General features: G+C 43.5%; 1 protein-coding gene across 6 annotated transcripts in view; it reads right to left on the bottom strand.

Annotated features, from left to right (window-relative positions):
- LRP6 (LDL receptor related protein 6) overlaps positions 1 to 25,832 on the bottom strand; it is a 189,082-nt gene that overhangs the window by 28,490 nt on the left and 134,760 nt on the right. For 5 of the 6 annotated variants that reach the window (XM_077807430.1, XM_077807426.1, XM_077807427.1 and 2 more), the window contains exons 7-11: positions 17,840 to 18,056; positions 16,546 to 16,835; positions 14,001 to 14,227; positions 10,545 to 10,729; positions 9,742 to 10,068 (exon numbers count right to left, since the gene is read on the bottom strand). In XM_077807430.1, the coding sequence (XP_077663556.1) occupies positions 9,742 to 10,068; positions 10,545 to 10,729; positions 14,001 to 14,227; positions 16,546 to 16,835; positions 17,840 to 18,056 (1,246 nt within the window). The remainder of the gene's footprint in view (positions 1 to 9,741; positions 10,069 to 10,544; positions 10,730 to 14,000; positions 14,228 to 16,545; positions 16,836 to 17,839; positions 18,057 to 25,832) is intronic. The other variant, XM_077807432.1, reaches the window with a different exon arrangement.

Raw genomic sequence — 25,832 nt, 5'->3', positions numbered from 1 at the left:
TTTGGAAAGGTCAAATCCCTTATTCATTAGATAAACCAGAATTTTAAGGGACACATGTAAAAGAGAAAGTTTTAGACCAAAACAAAGGAAGTTGTAACTGAAAGCATGTGTCAAGGTTCCTCCCCCACTCTGAACGCTAGGGTACAGATGTAGGGACCTGCATGAAAAACGTCCTAAGCTTCTCTTTACCAGCTTAGGTCAAAACTTCCCCAAGGTACAAAATATTCCACCCTTTGTCCTTGGATTGGCCGCTACCACCACCAAACAAATACTGGTTACTGGGGAAGAGCTGTTTGAAACGCGTCTTTCCCCCCAAAATACTTCCCAAAACCTTGCACCCCACTTTCTGGACAAGGTTTGGTAAAAAGCCTCACCAATTTGCCTAGGTGACTACAGACCTAGACCCTTGGATCTTAACAACAATGAACAATCCTCCCAACACTTGCACCCCCCCCTTTCCTGGGAAATGTTGGATAAAAAGCCTCACCAATTTGAATAGGTGACCACAGACCCAAACCCTTGGATCTGAGAACAATGAAAAAGCATTCAGTTTTCTTACAAGAAGACTTTTAATAGAAATAGAAGTAAATAGAAATAAAGAAATCCCCCTTTTAAATCGGGATGGTAGATACCTTACAGGGTAATTAGATTCAAAACATAGAGAACCCCTCTAGGCAAAACCTTAAGTTACAAAAAAGATACACAGACAGAAATAGTTATTCTATTCAGCACAATTCTTTTCTCAGCCATTTAAAGAAATCATAATCTAACACATACCTAGCTAGATTACTTACTAAAAGTTCTAAGACTCCATTCCTGGTCTATCCCCAGCAGAAACAGCATATAGACAGACAGACCAGACCCTTTTGTTTCTCTCCCTCCTCCCAGCTTTTGAAAGTACCTTGTCTCCTCATTGGTCATTTTGGTCAGGTGCCAGTGAGGTTACCTTTAGCTTCTTAATCCTTTACAGGTGAGAGGATTTTTTTCTCTGGCCAGGAGGGATTTTAAAGGGGTTTACCCTTCCCTTTATATTTATGACAGCATGCAAGCCTCCTTTCACAAACAGTCAAATCCCTCTGCTCCCCCCTTCCAGAGACCCTTTGTCATTCTCAGAGATCCACTCAGTAAGAACTTCAAAAGGAAAGGTATTAAATAATTGTCTTCTTGATATCTGCAAACTCAGACTTCTCTAGCATTAGTATTATCCAAATGAATTGTTCATTGTATGTGGTGGTAGGGCAAATTTCCCATTTTAAGTCCCCCCATTCTCTGGAACTCAGTTTGGGTTTTGGAAAACATTTTCTATTCTCCAACGTAGTTCCTCCCAACAGTCATATTTTAACTATATCTCTGGAAGGAACTGTAGGTGAAACACAGCAGCAACCCAGCTGGGGAACTGCTTTTCAAGCTTAATAATGCAGCATTGGCTCTGAAAGTTTGAGCTCCCAGATCTCGTTGCAGCAGCATCTCCTTCCCATAATTAAAAGAATATGTGCACACATGTGCATTGTGGTCAACAAAGGGAGGAATTGGCCTCTAAACAGAATCTGTGCTAGAATAATGCTCAGAAACACATAACCAAGTAAAATACGCAACAAAGTTAAAATGATCCATGTGCCAATTACAGAGGCCAAGAGAAAACTTAAATTACAAGCAGAAAAATCTAAGTCTCCAATTACCTACAAATGAGAAGTGGGAAATCTACCAGGGTTGAACATGGCTGAAAAGCTGTTAATGCCTAATGAAAGACTCTGAACCATACTATTTAGGAACAGTTCTACATCTTTATAACATAACATGTTTCCTGTATTTTTCTCGTTGCTTTGTAACGAAACATTTCCATGAAAACAGGATCTTTACGTGACTACTACTTATTTCTCGTCCGAAGACAAAATTCCCCGCTTATGATATCATAGTTATCACCACAACTATGTCAATTATTCTTTTGACATGCAGTAGAGGAGGAAGGAGGACATGGTACAAAGATTTTGTTCGCATGCAAGTGGTCCCTTGTAATCAACAGAAAAGAAATACTGAAAATGTGGAGTGTGCAAAGCAGAAATGTTTCCAAGAGGATGATTTTCAAAGTATTCCATGGAGGTGACATTCTCAGAATAAGTGACACCTGATTTGGGTTTAGTGCAGCAGTTAGATCTCTTTACTCATGCATAATGCAGATGAGATAATATCTGATTCTCTTAACCCAGACTAATCTGAATGACACCAGCAGAAACCATCCAAGCATTCTGGCAGTCAACAATGGAGGTTACTTACCAGTAACTGGAGTTTCTTCAAGACATGTGGTCCCTATCTGTGTTCCACACATTAGGTATGCATGCACACTGTGTGCTTGAGTCCAAAAGTTTTTGCAAGCAGTGTCCATTGGCTCACGCATGTGCTGTAACTCTCCTCATACTCCAAACCAAGGGCATAAAAGGTGATGCAGGCCAATGCCTTTCCAGTTTTCCATTCTTACAGCAGTTCAAACAATCCACAGCAGAGGGGATGGAGGGCAGGTAGACGGGGACCACACATCTTGAATAGCATCCAGTTAACAGTAAGTAGCCTGCATTGCTTCCTCTAGTGATGGTCTCTATGTGTACTCCCCATGTGGGAGATTAACAAGCAGTGGTAAGCCAAGAGGTGGGTGCAAGGAGACCAGCGCTGACGGTACAACTGCTTTCCTCACAGCTGTCTGCATTTGAGCAGACCAGAGCGTTATGTCTTGCAACGGTCTGCAAAGAGCTCAATTAGCTGCCCTTCATATCTCTGGGAGAGGTACATCTCTCAGCAATGCAGCCAAAATAACCGGCCCTCTAGTAGAATTAGCCCTCACCTGCTCCGGAGCGGGAATATAAGCTAGTTGGTAACGAAGGGTAACACAACTCGAGATCCATTTTGAATGTCTTTGTGTCTATGTAGCTTGAGCCCTTGATCACTCTGCTACGAAAACAAATAGTTTAGGTGTCTTAACATCATTTGTTCTTTGCAGATAAAAGGCCAAAGCACTTGAGACATCAGACAATGCAGTCATCTCCCTTCATCTGAGGCATGCAGTTTTGGAAAAGCTACCGGTAAATGGACTACCCGACTCTCATGAAACTCAGAAGCTATTTTAGGAATGAATCTAGGGTGGGGTTATAACAAGACCTTTTCTTTATAGAATGTAGCATACAGTGGGTCCACCATGAGCACTCCCAGCTCACTAACTCTTCTGGCTGACATTATGGCTATTAGAAAGGCCACCTTCATGGACAGGTGGGTCACAGAACATGTGGCTAGAAGCTGAAAGGGGGAAGGGGAGCAAGCGAACAACAAAACAAAATTGAGGTTCCACTAAGGTCAGGGGTGAAAGTAAGTCGAGTGACTTACCGATACTCTGGGGCCAGCTCTGGCCCCTGGAAGGGGCAGGGACTAGGGCAGAACAGGGGTGGGGGGGTTGAGGGGGTCAGAGCCAGCCCCAGCCCACCCTGTAAGGTAAGTGCCCCCCCACTGGGGTAGCAGCAGCAGCCCGGGGCTCCGGAGGCTATTTAAAGGGCCCGGAGCGCCCCTCTTCTACCGCCCTTTAAATAGCCACTGGAGCCCTGGGGAAGCGGCGGGGCTCCAGCGGCTATTTAAAGGACCGGGGCAGCAGAGACAGCTGGAGCCCCGGCCCTTTAAATAGCCCCTGGCGCCCCCGCTACCCCAGGGTTCTGGGGGCTATTTAAAGGGCCCGCAGCTCCCCTGCTTCTACCGCCCCAGTCCTTTAAATAGCCACTGGAGCCCTGGAGTAGCGGCGGTGGGGCTCCAGTGGCTATTTAAAGGGTCCGGGTGGTAGAAGCAGGGGAACCCCAGGCCCTTTAAATAGCAGCTGGAGCCCTGCAGCCACTACCCCAGGGCTCCAGCAGCGGGGCTCTGGAGGTCATTTAAAGGGCCTGGGGCTCCAGCCACTGCTGGGATTGCCCCCTGGGGAAGCCAGGCTGCCCCAGTACGGTACACCGGCTCTTGCCGGTATGCTAGACCGGGGTGTACCAGCTTACTTTCACCTCTGACTAAGGTGCAAACTTCACCAATGGTGGAAAGGCTCTGAGACTCCTTTTCAGAAATCTAGTTGTGACAGGATCAGTGAATACTGTATGGTATTTAGAGAACAGAAATTACTGATCGCTACTAAATGTACTCGCAGAGAATTGAGCATGAGACCTGAAGACTTAAGAATAAGTAGATACTCTAAGATAGGAAGGATCCCAGCAGATTTTGGACACAAGTTGCATTGGTGAGCCCAGGCGGAGAAATGCTTCCATTTTGCTTAACAACAGCTTCTCACAGACTCTTTTCTGCTTTGGTTCTGGATGGATTGCACCCTTTTAGAACGAGTATTCTATTTCTGATGCCCATCCAAATACAAGGCCCTGAGTTGCAACAGTCCCAGGTTGGGATGCTAGGACTTGCCCTTATGCACTCAGAGTCCGGCACCTTGGGGATGTTCTTGGGTGGGTGAACTGAGGCCTTCAGCAGATTGTAAACCGAACTGTCTCAACCAGTTGGGTGCAAACAGGAAAACATGAACTCTGTCTTCATGAATCTTTGGTAGCACTAGTGGTGTCAAAGGCATACTCCAGGCAACCCTTCCATGACACCAGTAGGGCATCTTCTGTCAAGCCCTTGCCCAGGGCTACTCTGGAGAGGTACTGAGGAAGTTTCCTGTCCTCCCATGAGGTGAAAAGGTCTGATGTCAGCATTCCCATTGGATGAAGACGTCATCAAGAACCAAATTATGAATCTCCCGTATGTGATGTGTGGAAAAATGTCTGCTCAAGCAGTCCACTGGGGAGTTTTGCACCCCTGGTAAAGAAGCTGCCAATAGGAATATGCGATGGCTGATGCACCAGTTCCAAAGGATGACTGCCTCTATGCACAAAGGGAGAGATCTCATTCTCCCTTCTGTTGTCATGTTGTCCAACATTATTCAGACATGTCTGGATTGGATGAGAGAGGAAGGAGTTACAGGCTCAGGGGACCACCTGGAATTCTAGTAAACTGGTACTCCCAAAGAGTCCAGATGCTTTGTGCCATGTAATTACCCACGTGAGCATCCCAACTGAAGAGGAAAGCATCAGGATTGAGGATTGGCTCAGGGGTCAGTGTGAGGAAAGGGATCCCCAAACCTTCTCCACTTTTGTCCACCAGACTTTGTCTAAAACTTTAGGCAGAACTGTCACCTCTGTTTATGTTGCCTTTCTTTGGTGAGTGAGTCCACAGAGAGAAAACAGGCAGTGAAAATAAAGCTTGGCAAACAGTGTCATGTGTGTGCATGAAGCCACATGACCGAGGAGGGAAAAGGCAAGTTCTGATTTATGTCCTGGTTCTGACAGTGATCTGACGTATGAGCACGCTCATGGCCTGAAACATCTTGAGAGGCAGATATGCTCTTGCCACAGTCGAATCCAATATCACCCCTATAAAATTTATGAGACTCATGGGGGTCAACATGGATTTTCATGACTGATGCAGAAACCCAGGAAAGGCAGAAGGCTGAGCAGAACATTGGTTGCTTGCTAGACTTCCTTGTAGGAACCGCCCATCAGTAGCCAGTCATTAAGGTAGGGGAAGACTGTAAATCCCTCTCTTCTCATCCAAGGTGCCACTATTGAATAGACCTTAGTAAAGACTCTGTGTGTTGTAGCTAGCCCAAAGTGGGAGGGACTCTAAATTAGTAATGCTCATCGAAGAGGAACCTGAGGAACCTCTTGTGGGCTGGGTGGATGTTTATGTGAAAATGTATGTCTCATGCTGAGAGCCACGAACCATGTGTGCTCCTCTAATGTGGGAATTACGGATGCCAAGGAAATCATGTGGAATTTTAGTTTTCAAATGAACCTGTTCAACTGTCTCAGATCAAGAATTGGCCTCCATCCCCCATTCTTCTTGTGGATGGAGAAGTAAGGGAGATAGAATCCCCTCTCTTGATGTTGAGGTGGAACCCTTTCTATGGCTCCCCTGAGAAGGGAGTTCACCTCTTGCCTCAGAATCGCCTCATGAGAATGGTCCGTGAAAAAGAACGAAGAAGGGGGTTTGTGGGTAGGAGGTACCAGAGACTCCATCAGCTAGCTGCCATGAATAATCTTTAATACCCATTTATCTGTAGTTAGGGCAGATTTGCCAAATGGGGTGTGGAAGCCTTTGAATATCAGAGGAGGGGAATGAAGCGGCATCAATAAAGGGACACAGGTCTCAACAGTCCCATGGAAAAAACCTCTTCGCTTGGGGTTACAGTATGATGTGGTGGTGAATGTTGCAGAGGCTGGGTTCCTGGGTCTATAAACCCTCTGTCTCTTGAGTGGTAGCTCCTGAGAACATTGGTGGTAAAATGGCTGAGGAGGTGGTCTTGCCCTATTAGCCCAGTTTATAGGGTTTTCTCTTAGGGGCAAGGATATAAATGCCTGTGAATCAAGTTTTGTCCTCAAGTCTTTGAGGGAACAGAGACACTCATCAGTCTTCTTGTGGAATAGGTTGATAGTATCAAAGGGCAGATCTTGGATGGTACTCTGCACCTCTGGGAAAACCTGAGGATCGTAACCACAAATCTCTCCTCATAACAATGGCCATACCCATTCCCCTAGATGCAGTATAGTTGTGTCCACGACGGCCTGGAGGGAAATTCTGGCTATCAATCTGCCCTCATCCACTAAGGCCTGGAAGCAGGCCCTACGCCCCTCAGGGAATCTGAATTCCAAAACTTCTTATAATTAGTAAAATCTGATTTGGCCAAGAGGGCCTGATAATTTGAGATTCTGAACTGGAGGGAGGTGAAAGAAGACCTTTCTCCTTAGAAGGTTGAGTTGCTTGTGTCCCTTCTTACAGGGAGTAACCTTTGAGTGCTGTTACCTGGACCACTCTGTAGCCACCTGCACCACCAAAGCATCAGAACAAAAACTTTCCCCCCTTGGATGGAACAAAGCACTGCTTCTTAGCCCAATTAGGAGTGAGAGCACAAGAAACAGAAGTGTGGCAAATCATCTTTGCTGGATCCATGATAACGACCTTGTGATGGGGAGGGTCACTTGACTGGGACCAGATGGGTGCAGAACATCTAGTAAACTATGCTGAGGTTCCTGATCTCCCTCAAGCTGAATCTAACTCTGAAGCCACCCTGGGCATAAGCTCTTGATATTGTTTAAAGTCATCTGACAGGGATGGAGAAGATGGAGTAACTGCTTCAACTGATGAAGACGACGAGATTGCTACTGTAACCAGCTCACCTTCCCTTTCTGAATATGCTGACAGGGCTGGTTGTGGGTATCCGGGAAGTGGCAAATAGGATTCCTGCACCGATTCCGAGTGTCTAGGGTAGGGCTCCCATGATCCCCAATATTGCCAGTAGGATGGATCAACTGCCAAAGGAGAACCCCATGGCATGGGGTGGGGGAGCCTGTTTCTTGGCCAACTGTATCTGCCTGGAGGTCAGAACCATGATCTTCTGGGGCTCCTGTTTTGTGCCACCTTTGCCCGATGCTGCAAGGGCTAAGACTCATCCGAACAGAAAGCTGGATCCTTATCTCCAACAGAACCAACGGTACCACTGATTGAGCCTCAAGGCTGGCATGTGGGATGGGAGAATGACTCTGTCTCATCGGGACATGACTCTGTCTTCTTCTGGTGTACCAATGTCCCAGAATAAAGATGGTTCTGAGACGAGGGCTCAATGTGGGTAGGGAAGAGCAAAGATGTCCGCTTCAGGGAGACGCAAGTCTGATTGTCCTGGGGTATGAGGAGAGTCCACTGGCAGAGCAGTCTGAACTAGAGCTTCCCTGGTCATTGTGGTACGTGTCGCTACAGGTACCGCTTTGACTCTAGAAGTGGATGGGAGCATCAGGAGCTGTTTATCCCAAGCCAATTGGATTGGGGTTTCATAGCCTTCTCCAGGAGATATTTTCCGAGTCTCAGTTCCATAAGCTCATGAATTCTGGGGGGAAAAGAGCAGCAGATGCTCACAGAAATATAAGCCTCACCCATGCAGTAGAGGCAGTGCTGATGCTTGTCATTCACCGAAAAGGAGTGAAGGCAGGAAACACAATTTTTGAACCCTAGGCATAATCCCAGACTTCTCCAGGGAAAATAAAATGGGTGGGGAAACACTAACTACAGAAGAACCTCAGAGTTACGAACTGGTCAACCACACACCTCATTTGGAACCGGAAGTACACAATCAGGAAGCAGAGACCAAAAAAGGCAAATACTGTAACGGCAATTAAATGTAAACTGCTATAATAAATTAAGGGAAAGGTTTAAAAAAAAAGATTTGACATGGTAAGGAAACCATTTCTGTGCTTGTTTCACTTAATTTAAGATACTTAAAAGCAGCATTTTTTTCCTGTGCAGTAAAGTTTCAAAGCTGTATTAAGTCAATTTTCAGTTGTAAACTTTTGAAAGAACCACCATAATGTTTTGTTGAGTTACGAACATTTCAGTGCAGAACCACCTCCATTCCTGAGGTGTTCATAACGCTGAGGTTCTACTGTATACTATAAAAACTACTAAAACTAATTATGTACAACATTTTACATCAATGACGCAGTAAAAAAAAAAAAGAAAAAAAAGGGGAGATGAGGACACCAAAGATCTCGATTCAGACCACGCAGCTATAAGCAGGAGCTGAAGAGGTGTAGGCCTGCACCACTTTTCATGCCCTGGGTTTGGAGCATGAGAAAAGCTACAGCACATGTACAGGCCAATGGCCACTGCTTGCAAAAAAATTCTGGATTCAAACACATGGTGCTCATGTGTATCCCATGTGTGGAATATATGTAGGGACCATCATATTAAGAATTATGAGTGCTGCACTGGAAGCCACTTATTGAGAGAAAGATGAATTATTTGGCTAGAAACTAACTGTGGCTGGCCTAAGGGCCTTGTGGTTCACCCACTGCACAACAATGAAAAAAACTGGGGGTTGGCTGCTTGCTGTCTCTATTGTGATCAGGAACTGGAAGTGCTGTGAAGGCAGCACCCTGGGGCCTCTTTTCTCACTCAAAAGCAATGCCTTTAGCCACACTGGGGTGAGCTCTGAAGGAAGGTCTGTCCAGCACCCCTTCAAGCTGGAATATAAATCACAACTAAATTCATCTCCAACAACCTAAAACGCATCCAACATTCCAAAACATACACCAAAATCCCATTAATCCTCTATGCCTGGTAAATCTCAAAAAAATAAAAGGGGACATGAAGTAACTTTCATGGGCTGGCACAAAAGCAGAAGTGTTTCCAGCCTCTCTTCTTACCCAGCCTTATTCTGCTTGGCAGAATGAATAAAAAGGTTCACTGAAATTAATCCCGTTGCCAAGCTGTTGGCCTGGAATTTTTTTTTAAAATATCATAACTTTTACTCAACTGCCTGGTAGGATTTTAGTGTGGTTAGAAAACAAAATCCAGCCACATTCACACACACACCCCCTCTGCCAGAACATCCTGCTTTAAAACTTTGCATTGGAACTGGAAAGGTTTTTAATAACCTTTCAGTATCAAAGGTAGAAACGAGCCATGACTTGGCACATTATGTTCCTGTACCAAAGCAAATGGTCTCCTCTTTGTTGCTACTCAAAATAAATAGAGAAGAAATGAAAATGTTTCTTTTTTTTCCTAGTAAAATACTTTTATCTGTTACCAAATTGCATTTGCTTCCATAATTTATTCCCATCGGAACAACAAACATGGCATTCTTTTCCCTATGTCTCTAATTTGTCATTTGTGCTTAGGGCTTACCACTACAGGTCCTGTTGTCAGAATTCAAGGAATAGTGAGCTGGGCATCCACACACAAAACCACCAACTGGCACTGCCAAGCAGAGATGGGAGCAGTGCCCATTGCTAGATGCACATTCATTCCAGCCTGCCTGTCTTGAGGAATGGAAGACCAGGATATCCATCACATAATCCAAATGGCCTTGGATGATGGTCCGGTTCTGGCCACTGGTCTTGTTGGCTCGCTCAATGCTGCGCCGGCTCCAATCTGTCCAATAGATGTAATCCTGGTATTGAGTCAAGCCGAACGGGTGAGGCAAGTCATCGGCTATAACCTCACGGTCAAGGCCTGTTTTCAAAAAAGGGAGAGAGGAAAACAAGAAGAATTACTGGGGACATACTGGGTTTTTCTAACAATGTGTTAGACATTGCTTCTTCGTGGATAGGTTAAAAAAGGCAACAAAAAAAAAAATTAGTTTAAAAATCAGCTTCCACCAGGATTGCCAGTCTCCTGGAACAACCCGTCTGCAGCACGAGGCCCCTTCCTCGTCTGTCTCTCTCTTTCACGCATACGTCCTACTCGCATGTCTGATGCATACAATGGAGTACGCCTACTTTAAAAAAAAAATTTTTTTATTTAAATCAGTTCTGAGCGTATTATATCTATGAGCTTTTTTGCAGTTTGGCTTTCCTACCACCTCGCCACAACAAATGCTGGTTATATTTTTTGCCGGACAGGACACTCCAAAAGCTATCAGTTGACAGCTTTGTCCTACATGTAACTAAAAATACACAGCTTGCACAGAAAAAGCAACAGCAGCTTACCTAGCATATTTGAAGATTCTATTAAGTTGGTATCTAGATCAGTCCAGTAAAGTCGTCTTTTCGCATAATCAATTGTTAGCCCATTAGCTCGCCCCACGTTTGGTACCAAAGTAGTACGTTCACTTCCATCCATGGCAGCTCGGTCAATCTTGGGCTTCCCACCCCACTCAGTCCAGTACATAAACCTGTATAAAAATGCCACAAATTTCTCATTTATCTGATATAGAAGTTCTGTGCTGATGCAGACTCTTAACATTTCTTGCGAGTACATGAAAGGAAAAAACAACACAAAAGCAAGAAGAAAGGGAACAGAAAATCAGAGTTACAAATTTAAGTGTTTATTAAAACACATTACATTAAATATTTTTCTCAAAATACAAGCTAGGAAATGAGTCAGACTTCCCTATACTGTTTTCAATAATATTTGCTCCATCCAAAGCTGGACCCTTACCAAGGACTTCCTTACTAGAGCCCTTCAGTCTTTAACTAGTTCACGTGTGTTAGCTAATAATAAACAGGATGGCATCTGGGTACATTAAATTGCATGTTGTTCTTTATCAAAAATTGGTCCAAAGCACATTGCATGAGCAACAAAAATTGCCTTCTGCTTCTATTCAATCCTCCACTGAACACCAAACTAAATGTTTCTTTTAAAATAGGTGAGTGTGAGGATATTTCCTTTCTCCACTAATTTCCACACCAGAGATTGCTTTTATAGATAGCAATGGACTAGACAATTTTCATGGTTGAAGTACCACAAAACTGTATGGTATTTCCATTTCACTCAGATATGGATACAAAGGATCACACACCTGCCTGCTAATTTATGCCTCGCTTGTTGCCAATGTGGAGTTATCAAGGATACTACAACATTTCACATACCAGTGTATGTTTTACTAAAGGATGTTAAACACACCACAAAATCCTTCCTAAAACAGTATATTTCTTGTGCAGACATTTGGTATCAGCAAGGCAAGTACACATCTTCCAAAATGTTATGACTACATAGTGCTTAAAATTTGAATATAACATAACTAGCCAAATTAAACACCTTTATCCCAGGTCATGATAACGTTCAGACAAACCTGATTTGCATCAACCCAACCTCTCCAGGGAGAGATAGGTTTCTGAAGTAACTGCCTGATGATCAAGGAAAAATGTTTCTTCCTTCGGCTGTCAGGGTACCTGAAAAGCTTTTCACCCAGTCAGATGCCCACCACAGATCTAGTACAAATCTCCACAACAGAAAGGCCATGGGAAGTTTCATTTAAGTGATATGAAAGTTGCAATAACAATCTGGCACGCTTTGGGGGTGTGGGGGGGTGGGGGAGGGAGAGGAGAGAGGAAAGGAAACAGATTTGTTCCAGATCTAGTACTGGGTTGAGGCAGCTGACCACAAATGGGAACTAAGCTTAACTAATTTTGTGTGACAAAGTGGTGCTCTGCAGGACATTTTAAAGTTCTTCTCCCATGTACTCCCAACAAGCTGAATCGTAACAGATTGTCCAGAATAAAAGCTCAAGTATTCCTAATTGCAAATCTGAATCATGCAGAATAACACTGTATTCATTCAGATTGAGAGTCTCTGGCCTTGCAAACAGATCTCAGAGGCTTTCCACTGCAGTTGGGTAACGATACACTTCATCTCAGATACTGCTGAACCAAGGTAATGCTCTCACCCTCCTATGCATAGAATACAGATCATCTAAGTACTGTGATAGCAGTCACCACATAAGCATATACTATTGTTCTCTGGCATCACTGTATTGCAGCAGGGAGATGTGTTTCCATATGTATGATACCAAACTCTTTGTATTGTCTGCCATGGACTATGCTGACCCTAATATCTTGAACACACAACACCCAAAAAGGTTAGATAGGTAAGCTAAACTAAATAGGAATAAGATCACTATGAGTGTGAAGTGATCTGACAGAATATGTACTGGCCAAGACTATAAAGAAATGGATAGATAATGGATAGGTTCCTAAATACATAGGCTCACTATTCAAAGGGAGCTGCTGAGTTAGGTGTCTAAACATAGGATTAAGAAGAAAACCCACTTCTGAAAATCTTGGTGATTATTTACTGTTTTAAAAACAACAGGAGAGAATGCAAGTAAAGCAACTTCGCTGTCGGGGTCCCAGTGTGAATTTAAGATGAGGAATTGAGAACCACTCTGGTCTACGTGTGTTTTGACAATATTTCTGGCCAGACAGCTATTAGAGCAAGGGAAAATGAGGAACTTTGCAGTAAATGAGAAATACTAGCTCTTGTGAATACCAGTGATGAAAAGGAGTCACAAACCTCAAGGTAAGTGGTAAAATCACAGCACTAATCTGCAATTCCAGGGATTGAGCTGCTTTGAGGGACTACGTGGACACAGCATACTCCCAAAACATCTGGCTCAGATTTGCATATCACATCTGCAAATTTAGTTCTCTCCCACTTTGGATGAACATTTTTGGTATTTAGCAAACTTTAACTGCTATTTTTCAAGTGAAAGATGGTATGGAGAGGCAGCTCTACCTAGTGAATGGGAGCCTGGAAATCCTGAGACTTTCCAAGCTCTGCAGTGACTCAGTCTGGACTCGAGCACATAATTCAGTGCCTGATTTTCAGAGTTCCTGAGCTCCTACAGTTCCAACTGAAGTCAGTGTAAATTGCGGGAATTCAGCGTGTTTGAAAACCAGACCCTAAATTTCTCTGTCTCAGTTTCCTCATCTGTAAAATTGGGGTAATACATAACTAGCGTCTCTCACGTGGATTTTGCAAGGAATAAATTAGTAAATGCTTGTAAAGCATTTCAAGGTTATAAAGTGCTATTTAGATGTTAAGTATTATGACCTTTTTTTTCTTATTACATTTTAATGTGATTGAGTCCATTTTCCTGGAGAAAAAAAAGAGTTCCCCCTTTATAAAATCTTACATTTTGGATTGGCAGATAGTGCATCCACGAAAACTGCTCTATTTCCCTCCCCTGCCTACCCAACTTATCCCTTCCCTCCAAAATAATTGCTCTCCTTATTCTCACACAGTGAGCTTCCCCTTCCCCTCAGAGGCAGAGCACATAATACCCTCACAACACCCTAATCTGTGATGAAGGGAGCTCCATTTTAAAAGGACAAATATTTTCAGAGCTTTCACTGTGATGGACCTTTTCTAATTAACGAATTCCATAAACCCAAAGCTACTTCGATTTTATGATTAATTAAAAAACTAAATATAAATCCTTTTTTAATGAGCTTCTCTGATTTTTGTGAAGTATTCCTAATGATTATTCAAGGACATTAAGAGCACATTCCTCCAGCCCTTGTATTCTAAATTACTAGGTTATATTTCCCAAGCTGAGTTCTCACAGGATTTATATACTGGTGCCTCATTAACATGCCCTACGGAAATTATGCATGTGTTATTTTTAAGAAGTTTGTAAACATAAAATTAAGTCAGCAAGTTACCCTTCAGCAGGGTCTAATGCCAATGCCCGGGGGCTGTCCAGATCCTTCCACACCAATACTTGACGATGTTGTCCATCCAGCTTTGACACTTCAATACGATTTGTTCCGGTATCAGCCCAATACAGGTTCTTCCCTAGCCAGTCTACTGCCATGCCTTCTGGGTAATCCAAGCCAAACTCCACCACATGTTCGAGTGCACTGCCGTTCATAAATGCCCTGCTGATAGTCTTCAGGGATACAATGATACACAGGCAAATTAGGAATTTTACCAGTCTGTCATTGGGGTTTGCATTTAAAAACTTTCAGATTTCAGGCATCTTGTAGAAAAGAAGTTCATACAATATGCTGCTTACTCCTACAATTAACAATAAGGCCTATTCAAGAGTGTTGATTTACTATGCTCTATGAAAGGTCACTGAAGAAATAAATGGGTTGACTTTAGCTGGGTTTCATTAAGCAGTCTACATGCCACACTGACCTTAACAACTCACTGACAGCTTTGAGGAGAAAACATTTTGGAATTCTCAGGCTCATGCTGAAGCCTCTATGCTACAGCGAGGAGCAATATTTTAGAGTCACAGAGACAGCATTTAAAGGCAAGAAGGGACCACCAGACCATCTAACCCAACCTCCTGTATATCACATGCCACTCCCCACCCAACCACTCCACGCCACATTATTAATTAATTATGTTTATTATGATAGTGCCCAAGGATCAATCAACAGCGGGGACCACTGTGGTAGGCACAATACAGATTAGTAGACAGTCCCTTCCCCGAAGAGCTTACAATCTAAATACACCAGACAGCACACAGGCTGGAGGGGGCAGGCGGGCAGAACACACCAGCACAGTGAACACTGTGATTGTGAGAAATGTCTTGTGTCAGTGCCATGATTTATTTTAAACAAGATCCTCATCTAAAAAGTTCAGAACAAATCATCACCCAGATGAAAACAATCAATGGCCAAGAAGTCAGTTAGCTCTGTAGTGCCAGTGTTTATGGATGGATGGTAAGCAACTAATTTAATTCTCCATTAAGAAGAGTTCTGATCTCTCTTTTGTCCAAAAGATTTCTCTCTTTTAACTCTCAACTTCATAGACCTTCCTATGACAACAGAGGCAGCCATAATTGTATAATATTTCACAGCTTAGCCATTCACTGATATACAATTATGACCAAGAAGCCCGAAGATAACATATCTTTGCCAAGGGACAACAATGGTATGCAAACACTAGTTTCTTCCCATCCCCCACTCCTCATGTTTCTAACACTGCAGAAGTCAAAGTTCAATTCTGTTTGCTTACAGTTTGTGCGCTAGAACCAGTGATGTCACAAGAGTGTCCATAATTGGGAGTTCAGGGTCCCTTAATCCCTATCTACAATGCCCTTTCAAACCAACGTTGGGAGCCACGTTTAATCTATTTCAACCACAGTTCAAGTTAAACCAGTTTCTACAACAGTTTGGCCAGCTTCCCTCTTGGAAACTCATTTACAAGCTAAGTTTTCAGCCCCTGTGTGCCCAACTCCTAAATTACAGAGTGCCGAACACAGCAAGTTATTGTGTAAGCCTTTATTTAAAAAATCCTGATATTTCCATTTCTGAATAAATTTACTCCTCCTGAAAATGAGTGTGTGAAACTAGACTGGTGGATATCGATGCTGAAACTTGTACACCATTTGTCTGCCTTATGCCTATTTCTGATCTGCAATACTCCCCAATATTTCAGTCTCAACCGAATAATCTAGCTATTTCAGTATAACTTACCATTCATACCATATTTCACCTAATGTATGGTATCTTCATAACTAATGCATACCGAAGTAAGATTAACATCAGCTTTCACTTCAGGCTCAAGACACAGTTCCCTCCCACAATGTATTTGGCAAGATATCCATATTAAGTCCCCCAAATCTCCCTCAAAGTGGCGTCTTCCTCCAGTTTCAGTTTTCCACAAAATGCTGACTTTTATCCTTGCAAATTCATTGTGTATGTGAAAAAACATATACCCACTGATTTAAAAAGAACATGTCTGAATTTAGCCAGGATATGAAGACATTTTGTGTTGAGTCACGCTTTTCCCTCTGAACTAGAATTATGTAAAATTTATTTGTTGGTCAGTTCTTGAGTTTAAAGTGTTTTGACAATGCAGCAATAGCAGGACTGCATGGGTGGAGAGTGAACCCTGGGCTCAGGGAGGCTAGCCAGCAAGCCCCTGGCCCAGCCTGCCCCTTCTACACGAGGCCCCGCCCCTCCCACTCCCCTTCCCCCACAGGAGCGCTGGGCTGGCGGTGCGCCCTCCCCGCCCCCGAACACAGGGCAGCGTGAGCACCAGTTCCAGCCACCAGGAGTCCCCGGCCCCCGGCCGGGGTTCTGGCCATGGAGGAAGAGCCGCAGAGCCCCAGGGGGAAGCAGGAGGAGACCTGGGAGCGGAGCATGGGTGGGACAACACAGGGCTGTTTGGGGAGGCACAGCCTCCCCCGGCCTTTGATACCTGCTGCCCATGCAGGACTGAACACTAGACAGAGACAACTCCCTCCTTTACCTTCAGTGAGATATCTGTCCAGTAAATCCGATTGTCTGTCACGTCAAAATCCAGAGCAGAAGCTTCTTTGACTCCCGTAAGTGGGATGGCAACATTGTTGTTGTTGGTTTCCAAAGAGATTCGCCTGATATCTGCTCTCCGAGAAAAGAGCAGGAAAGCTTCTGGGACAATGCAAGTCCTCATATCACTGATGAGCTCTAAGCCTATGGGACAGGCGCAGCGAGGGCCCTGAGGTCTGTACAGACAGAGGTGGCTGCAACCACCATTGTCCTCTGCACAAGGGTTTGCACCTGCACATTCAGTAGAAGCAAAAAGAATTTTTTGACATTGTCCTCCTTTTCAAGAGAATTATCCTCAGACAGAAGTGCTAACTTTCTCCACAGTACATTGCCCCACAATCTACCTCAGCCTTGTCCTATAGCAATTACCTTAAGAATGGAAATAGTTGCAGACTTCACACCCATTCAGAACACTAATAAAGAAGACTATTGTGATAGTTTTTTGTGTATGTTATGGAAGTCTGTCTATTAAGAGCTGCACCGACACCACCAAACACTCATTTCACACAGGCCAAACAGCTGGGAGGAGGCCTGCATTTGACACATGTAACTTAGTGCCCATTTAGACCAATCAGTGCACATGCAAAACCTGTGTCGCTCCTAGCTTTCGTGCAGACACAGAGCACAGTTCGTAGACAGGTTGTGAGATGAAGGCCTAACAGTCTTAGCTTTATTAACCAACCGTTGGTCCTAAAGAAATACAAATCAACACGTAACTAAACTGAATTTTGTACATGTTCTAATAAGGCCCAGTCTACACTAGAAAATTAAGTCAGCCTAATCATGTCACTCAGGGGTGTGAAAAATCCACCCCCCTAAGTGGCGTAGTTAAGTGCATCTAAGTCCATGCGCAGACAGCACTAGGTCGACGGAAAAATTCTTCTACTACCCCATGGGGAGGTGGATTACCCATGCCAATGGGAGAACCCCTTTTGTCGGAGTAGGCAGTGTCTACACTGAAGCAGTACAACCAGCACAGCTGTAGCATTTGAAGAGCAGACAAGCCCTAAGATGACGACCAGGCTATCGAGCCCTCAAAGCCTGCAGAAGATCATTGATGACACCGTTCCCTACTCTCACTAGCTGAGTTAAATACAACCACAGATTTTCTCTCTGTTCTTGTTTACACTTTGGGGTAGTGTCTTTACAGTGTGAAAGAAACCAGTTACCCCATTCAGCTGCTTATAAAGCTGCTTTTCACACTTTTTGTCCAGATCTGATTTTCAGTCACTCACCAATGATCTGATGGACATTAGTAGCTTTCAGGCCCATTAGGTCAGGCAGTTGGTCTATGATGATTTCTCTTTCTGCTGTACGCTTATGCACTCGCTCTATGCTACGCCTTTGCCAGTCGGTCCAATAGATGTAATCTCCCAGCAAAGTGAATCCAAAGATGTGAGGCAGCTTGTCCTCCACCAGAACTCTCCTGCTACTGCCATCTGCATTCATGACCTGTGCAGATACAAAAACATTTGAATGAGAGAAACCCTGCCAACATGCAGAATAATTTCTCCAGACAGCCCACAATTAATAACTAACTTTCAACACAAAATAAAAAAAACAACTACTAAACTATCAGAAAGGCTTTTGGCAAATCCTCCATCCACAAACCCATGCAGGACCTGTACATCTAAGGCTATATCCTTATAAGCAAAATCCTGATAAACAGATCCTAAAGTGAGGTTATGACTCAGCAAATCCTATAGTAAGAACATGCAAGAACTGCTATGCTGGTTCAGACCAACGGTACATCCGTCTCCAACTGTAGCCAGTACTAGAACTTCATGGGGAATAAACAGAACTGGACAGTTGGAGTGATCCACACCATCTTCCCCCCTCCCAACTTCTGGCAGTCAGAGATTTAGGGTCACCCCAAAAACAGGGTTACATCCCTGATCATCTTGGCTATCCTCCATTAACTTACCTAGTACTTTCTGAAACCCAGTTATACTTTTGGCCTTCACAACATCCCTAGGCAATGAGTTCCACATGTTAATTGTGTGTTATGTGAAAAAGTACTTCCTCTTGTTTGTATTAAGTCTACTGCCTGTTAATTTAATCAGATCACCCCTGATTTTTGTATTGTGTTGAAAAGAATAAATAACACTTCCCTATTTACTTTTTCCACACCATTCATGACTTCACAAACCTCTATCACAGTGATGCCCAAACTTTTCCTCTCACCCCCTTCCCCCTCCTTACCAGTAAAGGAATGTGTCCACGCCCCCCTGGGCCAGGAGCAGAGTCATGGCTAAGCAGGGGGGCAGGAGCAGAGCCTCAGCCAGGCGCAGAGCCTCAGCCAGGGCAGGGCCACGTGATGCTCCCTCCTCACCCTCGCATGGGGGTTGGCTGGGGCTCCGCCACGCTCCCCGGACATTCCTCCATGCTGCCCTAGGGGGCGCACCCTACAGTTTGGTGACCACTACTCTAGCATATCCCCCTTTAGTCATATCTCTTCTCACTAAACAGCCCTAATCTTTTTAGTTCCTCCTTGTAATGAAGTCAGTCCATACCTGGATTATCTTTGCCGCCTTCTCTGAATCCTTTTTCCAGTTCCACTATGCCTTTTTAAGATGTGGCAACCAGAACTGGACACAGTATTCAAGATATCGGTATTTATATACTGGCATGATATTTTCCATCTTATTTTCTACCCTTTTCAATTAAACTTTTTGACTGCTGCTGCATATTGACCTGAAGTTTTCAGAGATCTATCCATGGTGATTCAAAGATCTTTCTTGAGTGGTAACAGCTATTTTAGAACCCATCATCATATATGCGTAGTTCGGGTTATTTTTCCAGATGTGCATTACTATACTTTGCATTTACCTATGTTGAATTTTCTCTTTTTTTTTGCCCAGTCACTCAGTTTTGTTTGGATTTAACAATCTTGAATATTTTTGCACCATTTGCAAACTCTGCCTCCTCAGTTTTCACTCCCTTTTCCAGATCACTAATGAATGTGTTGAACAGCACAGGTCCCAGTACCGATCCTTGAGGGACCCTGACGTTTACCTCTCACTGTTGTGAAAACTGACCATTTATTCAAATCCTTTGCTTCCTACATTTTAAACCACTTTATGATCCATGAGAAGACTCTCTCTCTTATCCCATGACTACTTAGTTTACTTAAAAAAACAGGAGTACTTTTGGCATCTTAGAGACTAACAAATTTATTAGAGCGTAAGCTTTCGTGGGCTACAGCCCACTTCATTGGATGCATTGAATGGAACATATAGTAAGAAGATATATATACACATACAGAGAAGGTGGAAGTTGCCATACAAACAGTAAGAGGCTAATTAATTAAGATGAGCTATTACCACAGCAGGAAAAAAAAAAGCTTTTGTAGTGATAAGCAAGATAGCCCATTTAGACAATTGACAAGAAGGTGTGAGGATACCTAACATGTGGAAATAGATTCAATATGTGTAATGACCCAGCCATTCTCAGTCTCTATTCAAACCCAGGTTAATGGTATCTTGTTTGCATATTAATTCAAGCTCAGCAGTTTCTCGTTGGAGTCTGTTTTTGAAGCTTTTCTGTTGCAGAATTGCCACCCTTAAGTGTTTTACTGAGTGGCCAGAGAGGTTGAAGTGTTTTTGAATGTTATAATTCTTGAAGTCTGATTTGTGTCCATTTATTCTTTTGCATAGAGACTGTCCAGTTTGGCCAATATGCATGGCAGAGGGGCATTGCTGGCACATGATGGCATATATCACATTGGTAGATATGCAGGTGAACGAGCCCCTGATGGCATGGCTAATGTGATTCGGTCCTATGATAGTGTCACTTGAATAAATATGTGGACAGAGTTGGCATCGGGCTTGGTTGCAAGGATAATAAGTTCCTGGGTTAGTGTTTTGTGGTATGTGGTTGCTGGAGAGTATTTGCTTCAGGTTGGGGGCCTGTCTGTAAGCGAGGACTGGTCTGTCTCCCAAGATCTTAAGAGCCTTTCATGAGGGACCTTGTCAAATGCTTTCTGAAAGTCCAAGTATACTATATTGCCTGGATCATCCTTATTCACATGCTTATAGATACCCTCAAATAATTCCAATAGATTGGTGAGGCATGACTTCCCTTTACAAAAGCTGTGCTGACTCTTTCTCAACATACTGTGTTTACATATGTGCCTAATCATTCTGTTATTATAGGTTTGTTTGAGGGTTTTTTTTTGTTTGTTTGTTTGTTTTACCAATTTGCCCAATACTCAAGTTAGGCTTACCAGCCTCCAACTGCCAGGATTGCCTCCGGAGACATTTTTAAAATCACCACATTAGTTGCTAGTTATTTTGTGATCCCAAATTAGGCATATCAGTCACACATCCAGTCCTATACCTCCGATCTCCTTTCTATGTTATCTTTATTGCTTTTCATTTTAAATGGGAGGGGTAGTGTGATCTGGAGGATGAATACAAGTTTAGAATGTCAGGAAGTCCTGGCTCAGCATATAGGCTAGTTAGCAGTCCCTTCTATGACAGCTTAGTTCAGCTCAGGACGAATGATAATATTCCACACAGCAGATTCTGCAAACTAGAGGGTTAGGGAGAACTAACTGTATCCATCATTTTAAACAACAAACCATTTTTGTGTTCTTTACAACTAAGATCAACATCTTCTGAACAATAAAAATAATGTAAATCACTTGGTGACTTTGGTCAGGACACTTCAATTCTCTACCTCAGTTTTCCCGTTGCTAAAACTGTGTAATTCTTACCTTCCTCAAAGGGGCATTGGGAGGATTAACTAACCTTTGTACAGCATTTGACCATGTTAAAGCACTGGGTAAGTGCTAAATATTATTAGTAAATACTAAGTGATGGAGGTGGAAGGAAACTAATATTTTAAAAGACGTATTTCTATGCCAACGTAACAATCATGTTACAACATGATTTGATATGATTACTGAATTTTGTGCAAAGAGAAATCACTACTGAAATGTACTGCATTTACTTTAAATATTTTTCCATTTGTTTTCAACAAATGAACATTTCAGGAAAGACTTTTCCTTTTACTTCCATGCTAAAATATTGCATAATTTGTAAAATTCATCCATCTTTCAGAAAACTTTATGAAGTATCCAGATAGCATTCTCAGCCCTGCAACAGCTCAAAAAGCATCAACTTTTCTCCCCCTTCTAGAACCTACAGTGTTACCCAAGATCTTCTGACAAAACCGCCTTATTTTGGAACACTAGATTGGGGACAGCAGAAACTTTTGAATCACGTTCACGTATTGTTTTAAATGGGTCCTGCGCGTCCCTGGAAGAGCCCTGGGGGCTTCCTCTTCTCTCCATGACCCACCCCAAAGATCTGTGCAAAGACAACCTTCAGTGTCAGTCAACACCAATGCATTAACCAGGGGGGCCACTGTTTTGTGGTTAGAAAAACTTCCTAGCACTACGGGATGAGCAGCCTGCCTCTCTAGTGCACCATCCCCCCCTTCCACTCCCACTTGCAATCCTCAGGGCAGTGGCGGCCAGGGTGAAGGGGGAAATGAAGAACAAAAAAACCCCAAATCTTTCTCAGCATAATGCAGAGCAGGCTGGTTATTTTTTTTTAAAAGGTAATTTCTAATATCTTCCATATTAAAAATTTTTTTCCAGCCACCACTTTGGACCACCACCATAGTCTCCAAACACATATTTTTGATCAGAAGTGATTATGTCGCAAAACTGTCTGGTAATGCTCAATTTTTCCCATCCCACATTGAGTACCCAGTTCTGTGAGCCTTCCCTCCTTGGACAGAAATCCTTCTGAAAATAGAAGCTTTGTATGTTTGCTGGCTTGGAGGAATGGGCTTTAAATTTGTCTTAGAAATAAATTCAAAATTACTCCATGAAATGGTCACATCAAAAAGTTTTAGCCCATTATTGTACACTGTATATTTACACCCACACACACACAGTGTCCACAAAAAAAAGCAGGCATTACATTTTACTTTGTGAAATTTATATTGCTACATGTATTAAGATTCTTTTGAAAGTACAATAAGCACACTTTTCCAAACCTAATTTTGTATTAAGGTACATTTACCAACCTAGGTCTACACCTTAAGCTTTTTACACCAATAACCAAATCCAAATGCTGCTCTTCTCATTACAGATTGTTTAATTTTTAGACTTCCCTTCGAAAACTGTGCTGTTGTTCTACTTCAGAAACTTTCAACATCTGCTGACTTCCCCCATTTTTTCTAGCTGCATGGTTCCCCGACATTCTTTTTTGACAAATGAGGTGCCTGAACAAAGATGCTTAACTGAAGAAACATGAAACTGCTCTAAAAAATGTCTGTAAGGCAAACTGTGACTAACACCTTTTGCTCAAGCCAACGGTCTCTCCATCCTTCAAGCCACCAGTCTCTCTAATCAGCATGCAGAGTCCCCTTTTACAAAAATCTTCACTGGTAAAGAAAACATCTCCACCCTTTAAGTGAAACTCACCATCCACATTTTATCTTATCAGCATCTTGCTGACTTTCACAGTTGTTCTAATTCTCTGTGCTGACTTCACTTTTTTCCTCCCGAAGCCATAAAGATAAGCCACTTGTCTGTAACTAATTAATTCACAATAATTAGTGCTTGCTAAGCAGAACAGCCAGCTATGGGGCATGCCTAGACGTAAACAGATCCTGTAACTGGAAGTGACCAAATAAAATAAACAGTAGTCATCATTAAAATGTCACTAGTTACCAAAAGTAGCCACCACACTGCATTAGCTAAGTTACCACACTTTCACCCTGTACTTACAACAGAATACAATTGTGGTATTAGAGACGGTGTCCTGGGAACTGCTGGTAAAAGATTACTTAAAAAGTGTGCACTGTGAACTAAATGGAAGCTCACATAAGCTTCAAATGGCAAGCTATGCTACTAAAACAGAGCAATCAACCATACTTGTCATGAAAGGAAGGTGAGGAGGGGGCAGGGAGGAGAAGAGAAAGGAAACCATCACCTAGCCCTTTGTGAATTTCTGGTTTGGAGTGTTTAAGGAGATTACTTACCTGTAACTGGAGGTTCTTTCGGATGTGGGGCCCATATCTGTATTTCACTGTGGGTGACGCATGTGCACCATGCGCTGGGAGTCAGAAAATTTGAAAGTAGCGTCGATTGGTCTGCACATGTGCCCTGTCTCGCTTGGTGCTTCCGACGGAGGCAATAAAGGGCGAGACAGACCAACCACCTCTTCAGGTCCTTTTCTACTGTGAATAAGGGAGGGTGGGTATTGGAATACAGAGAGGGACTACACTTCTCAAAGAACCTCCAGGTACAGGTAAGTAACCTCCTCTGGTTCCTGGAGTGATGGTCCTGATTGCATTCCACTGTGTGTGATTGACAAGTAGTATCTAAGCAGGGGGAAGGTGTGAGGCTGAGACTGGTAGGGTTGAATGGAAAACTGCCATCCAAAAGGAGGCATCAGCAACTGAGTCCTGTACCAGGGCATAATGCCTGGTAATTGTGTGGACAGCGCTCCACGTGGCCAGTTTACAGGTATCTAGGAGGGGTACGTCCTGAAGAGACACTACGGTTGTTGCTTGAGCTCTAGTGTATGAACTAGATACACTAGATCCTGTAGGGGGAGGGAGGCTTGAGAGCTGATAGAGTAGAATGCAGCCAGAGACCCATTTGGAAATTCTCTAGGTGGAGATGGCATGCCCTCTGACTCTCTCCACTACAGTGACAAACAATCTCGGGGACTTCCTGATTGGTTTTGTTCTCTGTTGATAAAAGGCCAAGGCTGGTCATACATTGACCGAGTGGAGTCTGTTATTCTAGAAATGTACGTGGTTTTGGGAAGAATACAGGTAAGTGAATGGATTGGTTAAGGTGAAATTCCATAACCACTTTAGGGATAAATTTGGGATGCAAGTTTAAAGAAACTTTATCTTTATGAAAGATGGTGTATGGAGGGTCTGCCTTCGCCGACTCTCCTCACCGATGGGATTACAAAAAAGGTGACCTTCATGAAGAGGAGGGAGATGGAGCAAGTAGCTAAGGGCTCAAAGGGAGCACTTGTCAGTACCAAAAGAACAAGTTTCGAGTCCACTTGGGGCACAATCTTTTGAGGAGGTGGGAAAGTTCTTATCAGGCCTTTCCAGAAGTCGGAACCGACTGGTTTGTGGTTGTGTGAAAATAGAGTAGCCCTCAGTAGGTTGATAGAATGCACTGACTGCTGCCAAGTAGACTCTCACGGTACTGAGGGAGAGACCCGATGTCTTCAAAGTTAGGATATAGTGTAGGATGAGTGGAATATCCGTAGCTGCTGGTAGAACACCTCTTTGTTGTGTCCAGGACGAGAAATGTTTCCATTTAGCTAGGTCACATTTCCTAGTCAAGTCCTTTCTGCTATCAGAGAGGATCTCTCACAGGGCTGAAAAGCATGTACAGTCTAGGGATGGTGCCCATCCAAATACCACATCCTGAGCAGACATGCCAAACCCGTGGAGAAAAAAAACGCAGAAATTGGGCTTGTTATTGGCTTGAGAGTTGCTTGTTGGCTAGTTTTTGGCTTGTAGCTTGTTGGGCTTGTAGTGTGTTGGTTGTTGCTGCTTCCTTCCTTTTTTTTAAAAAAAAATCGGCTCCTGGCAAGCAGGGGAAAGGTGAGAAGAGAGTCGGGGTGCACAGCGGGCTCACCACAGTCCCAGATTTCACGCCGGGGGGATCTAGTCACAGAGTGTTGGGGTTCTTAGGGATTGGCTTGTTTTGGCCTGGTTTTGAAATGGGATTAGCTTGATTTTTGGCTTATTATGCAAGTCAGGGTGTTTATTTACTGCATGAAAGTTGGCAACTGTGGTCCTGAGGTAGAGTGGTCATGGTTTAGGGTGTTAAATCCTGCTGCTGTATTTGGTCAGGAGCTCGGGAAACACTGGCAGTGAAATTGGCAGACGAGACAACATGCACAGGAGGTTGGGGAACCAGAACTGTCTAGGCCAAAAAGGGGTGATCAGGATGACTGTTGCCCTGTATCGCCAGATCTTGCGTAGCACTCATTGCAGGAGCAGCACTGGAGGCAAGGCATAGTTGAACAGCTCTGATCAGGAAAGAAGGAGAGCATCACCCTGGGAGCAGTAACCTAGGGCTCCTCTGGAGCAATAGGTGGTGCACATGTTGGCCTGGGAAGCAAACATCACGTGAAAATGCCATGCAGCACTGTGTCGTGATTTTCCCCACTTGCAGTCGATAGCAAAGTGCCTGCTGAGGGAGCCAGAGTACATTCTGCGTCCCTAGAAGCT

Source organism: Eretmochelys imbricata, chromosome 1 (assembly GCF_965152235.1).
Source record: "Eretmochelys imbricata isolate rEreImb1 chromosome 1, rEreImb1.hap1, whole genome shotgun sequence".
Taxonomy (NCBI): Eukaryota; Metazoa; Chordata; order Testudines; family Cheloniidae; genus Eretmochelys; species Eretmochelys imbricata.
This window is presented reverse-complemented; position numbering and strand designations above follow the sequence as displayed.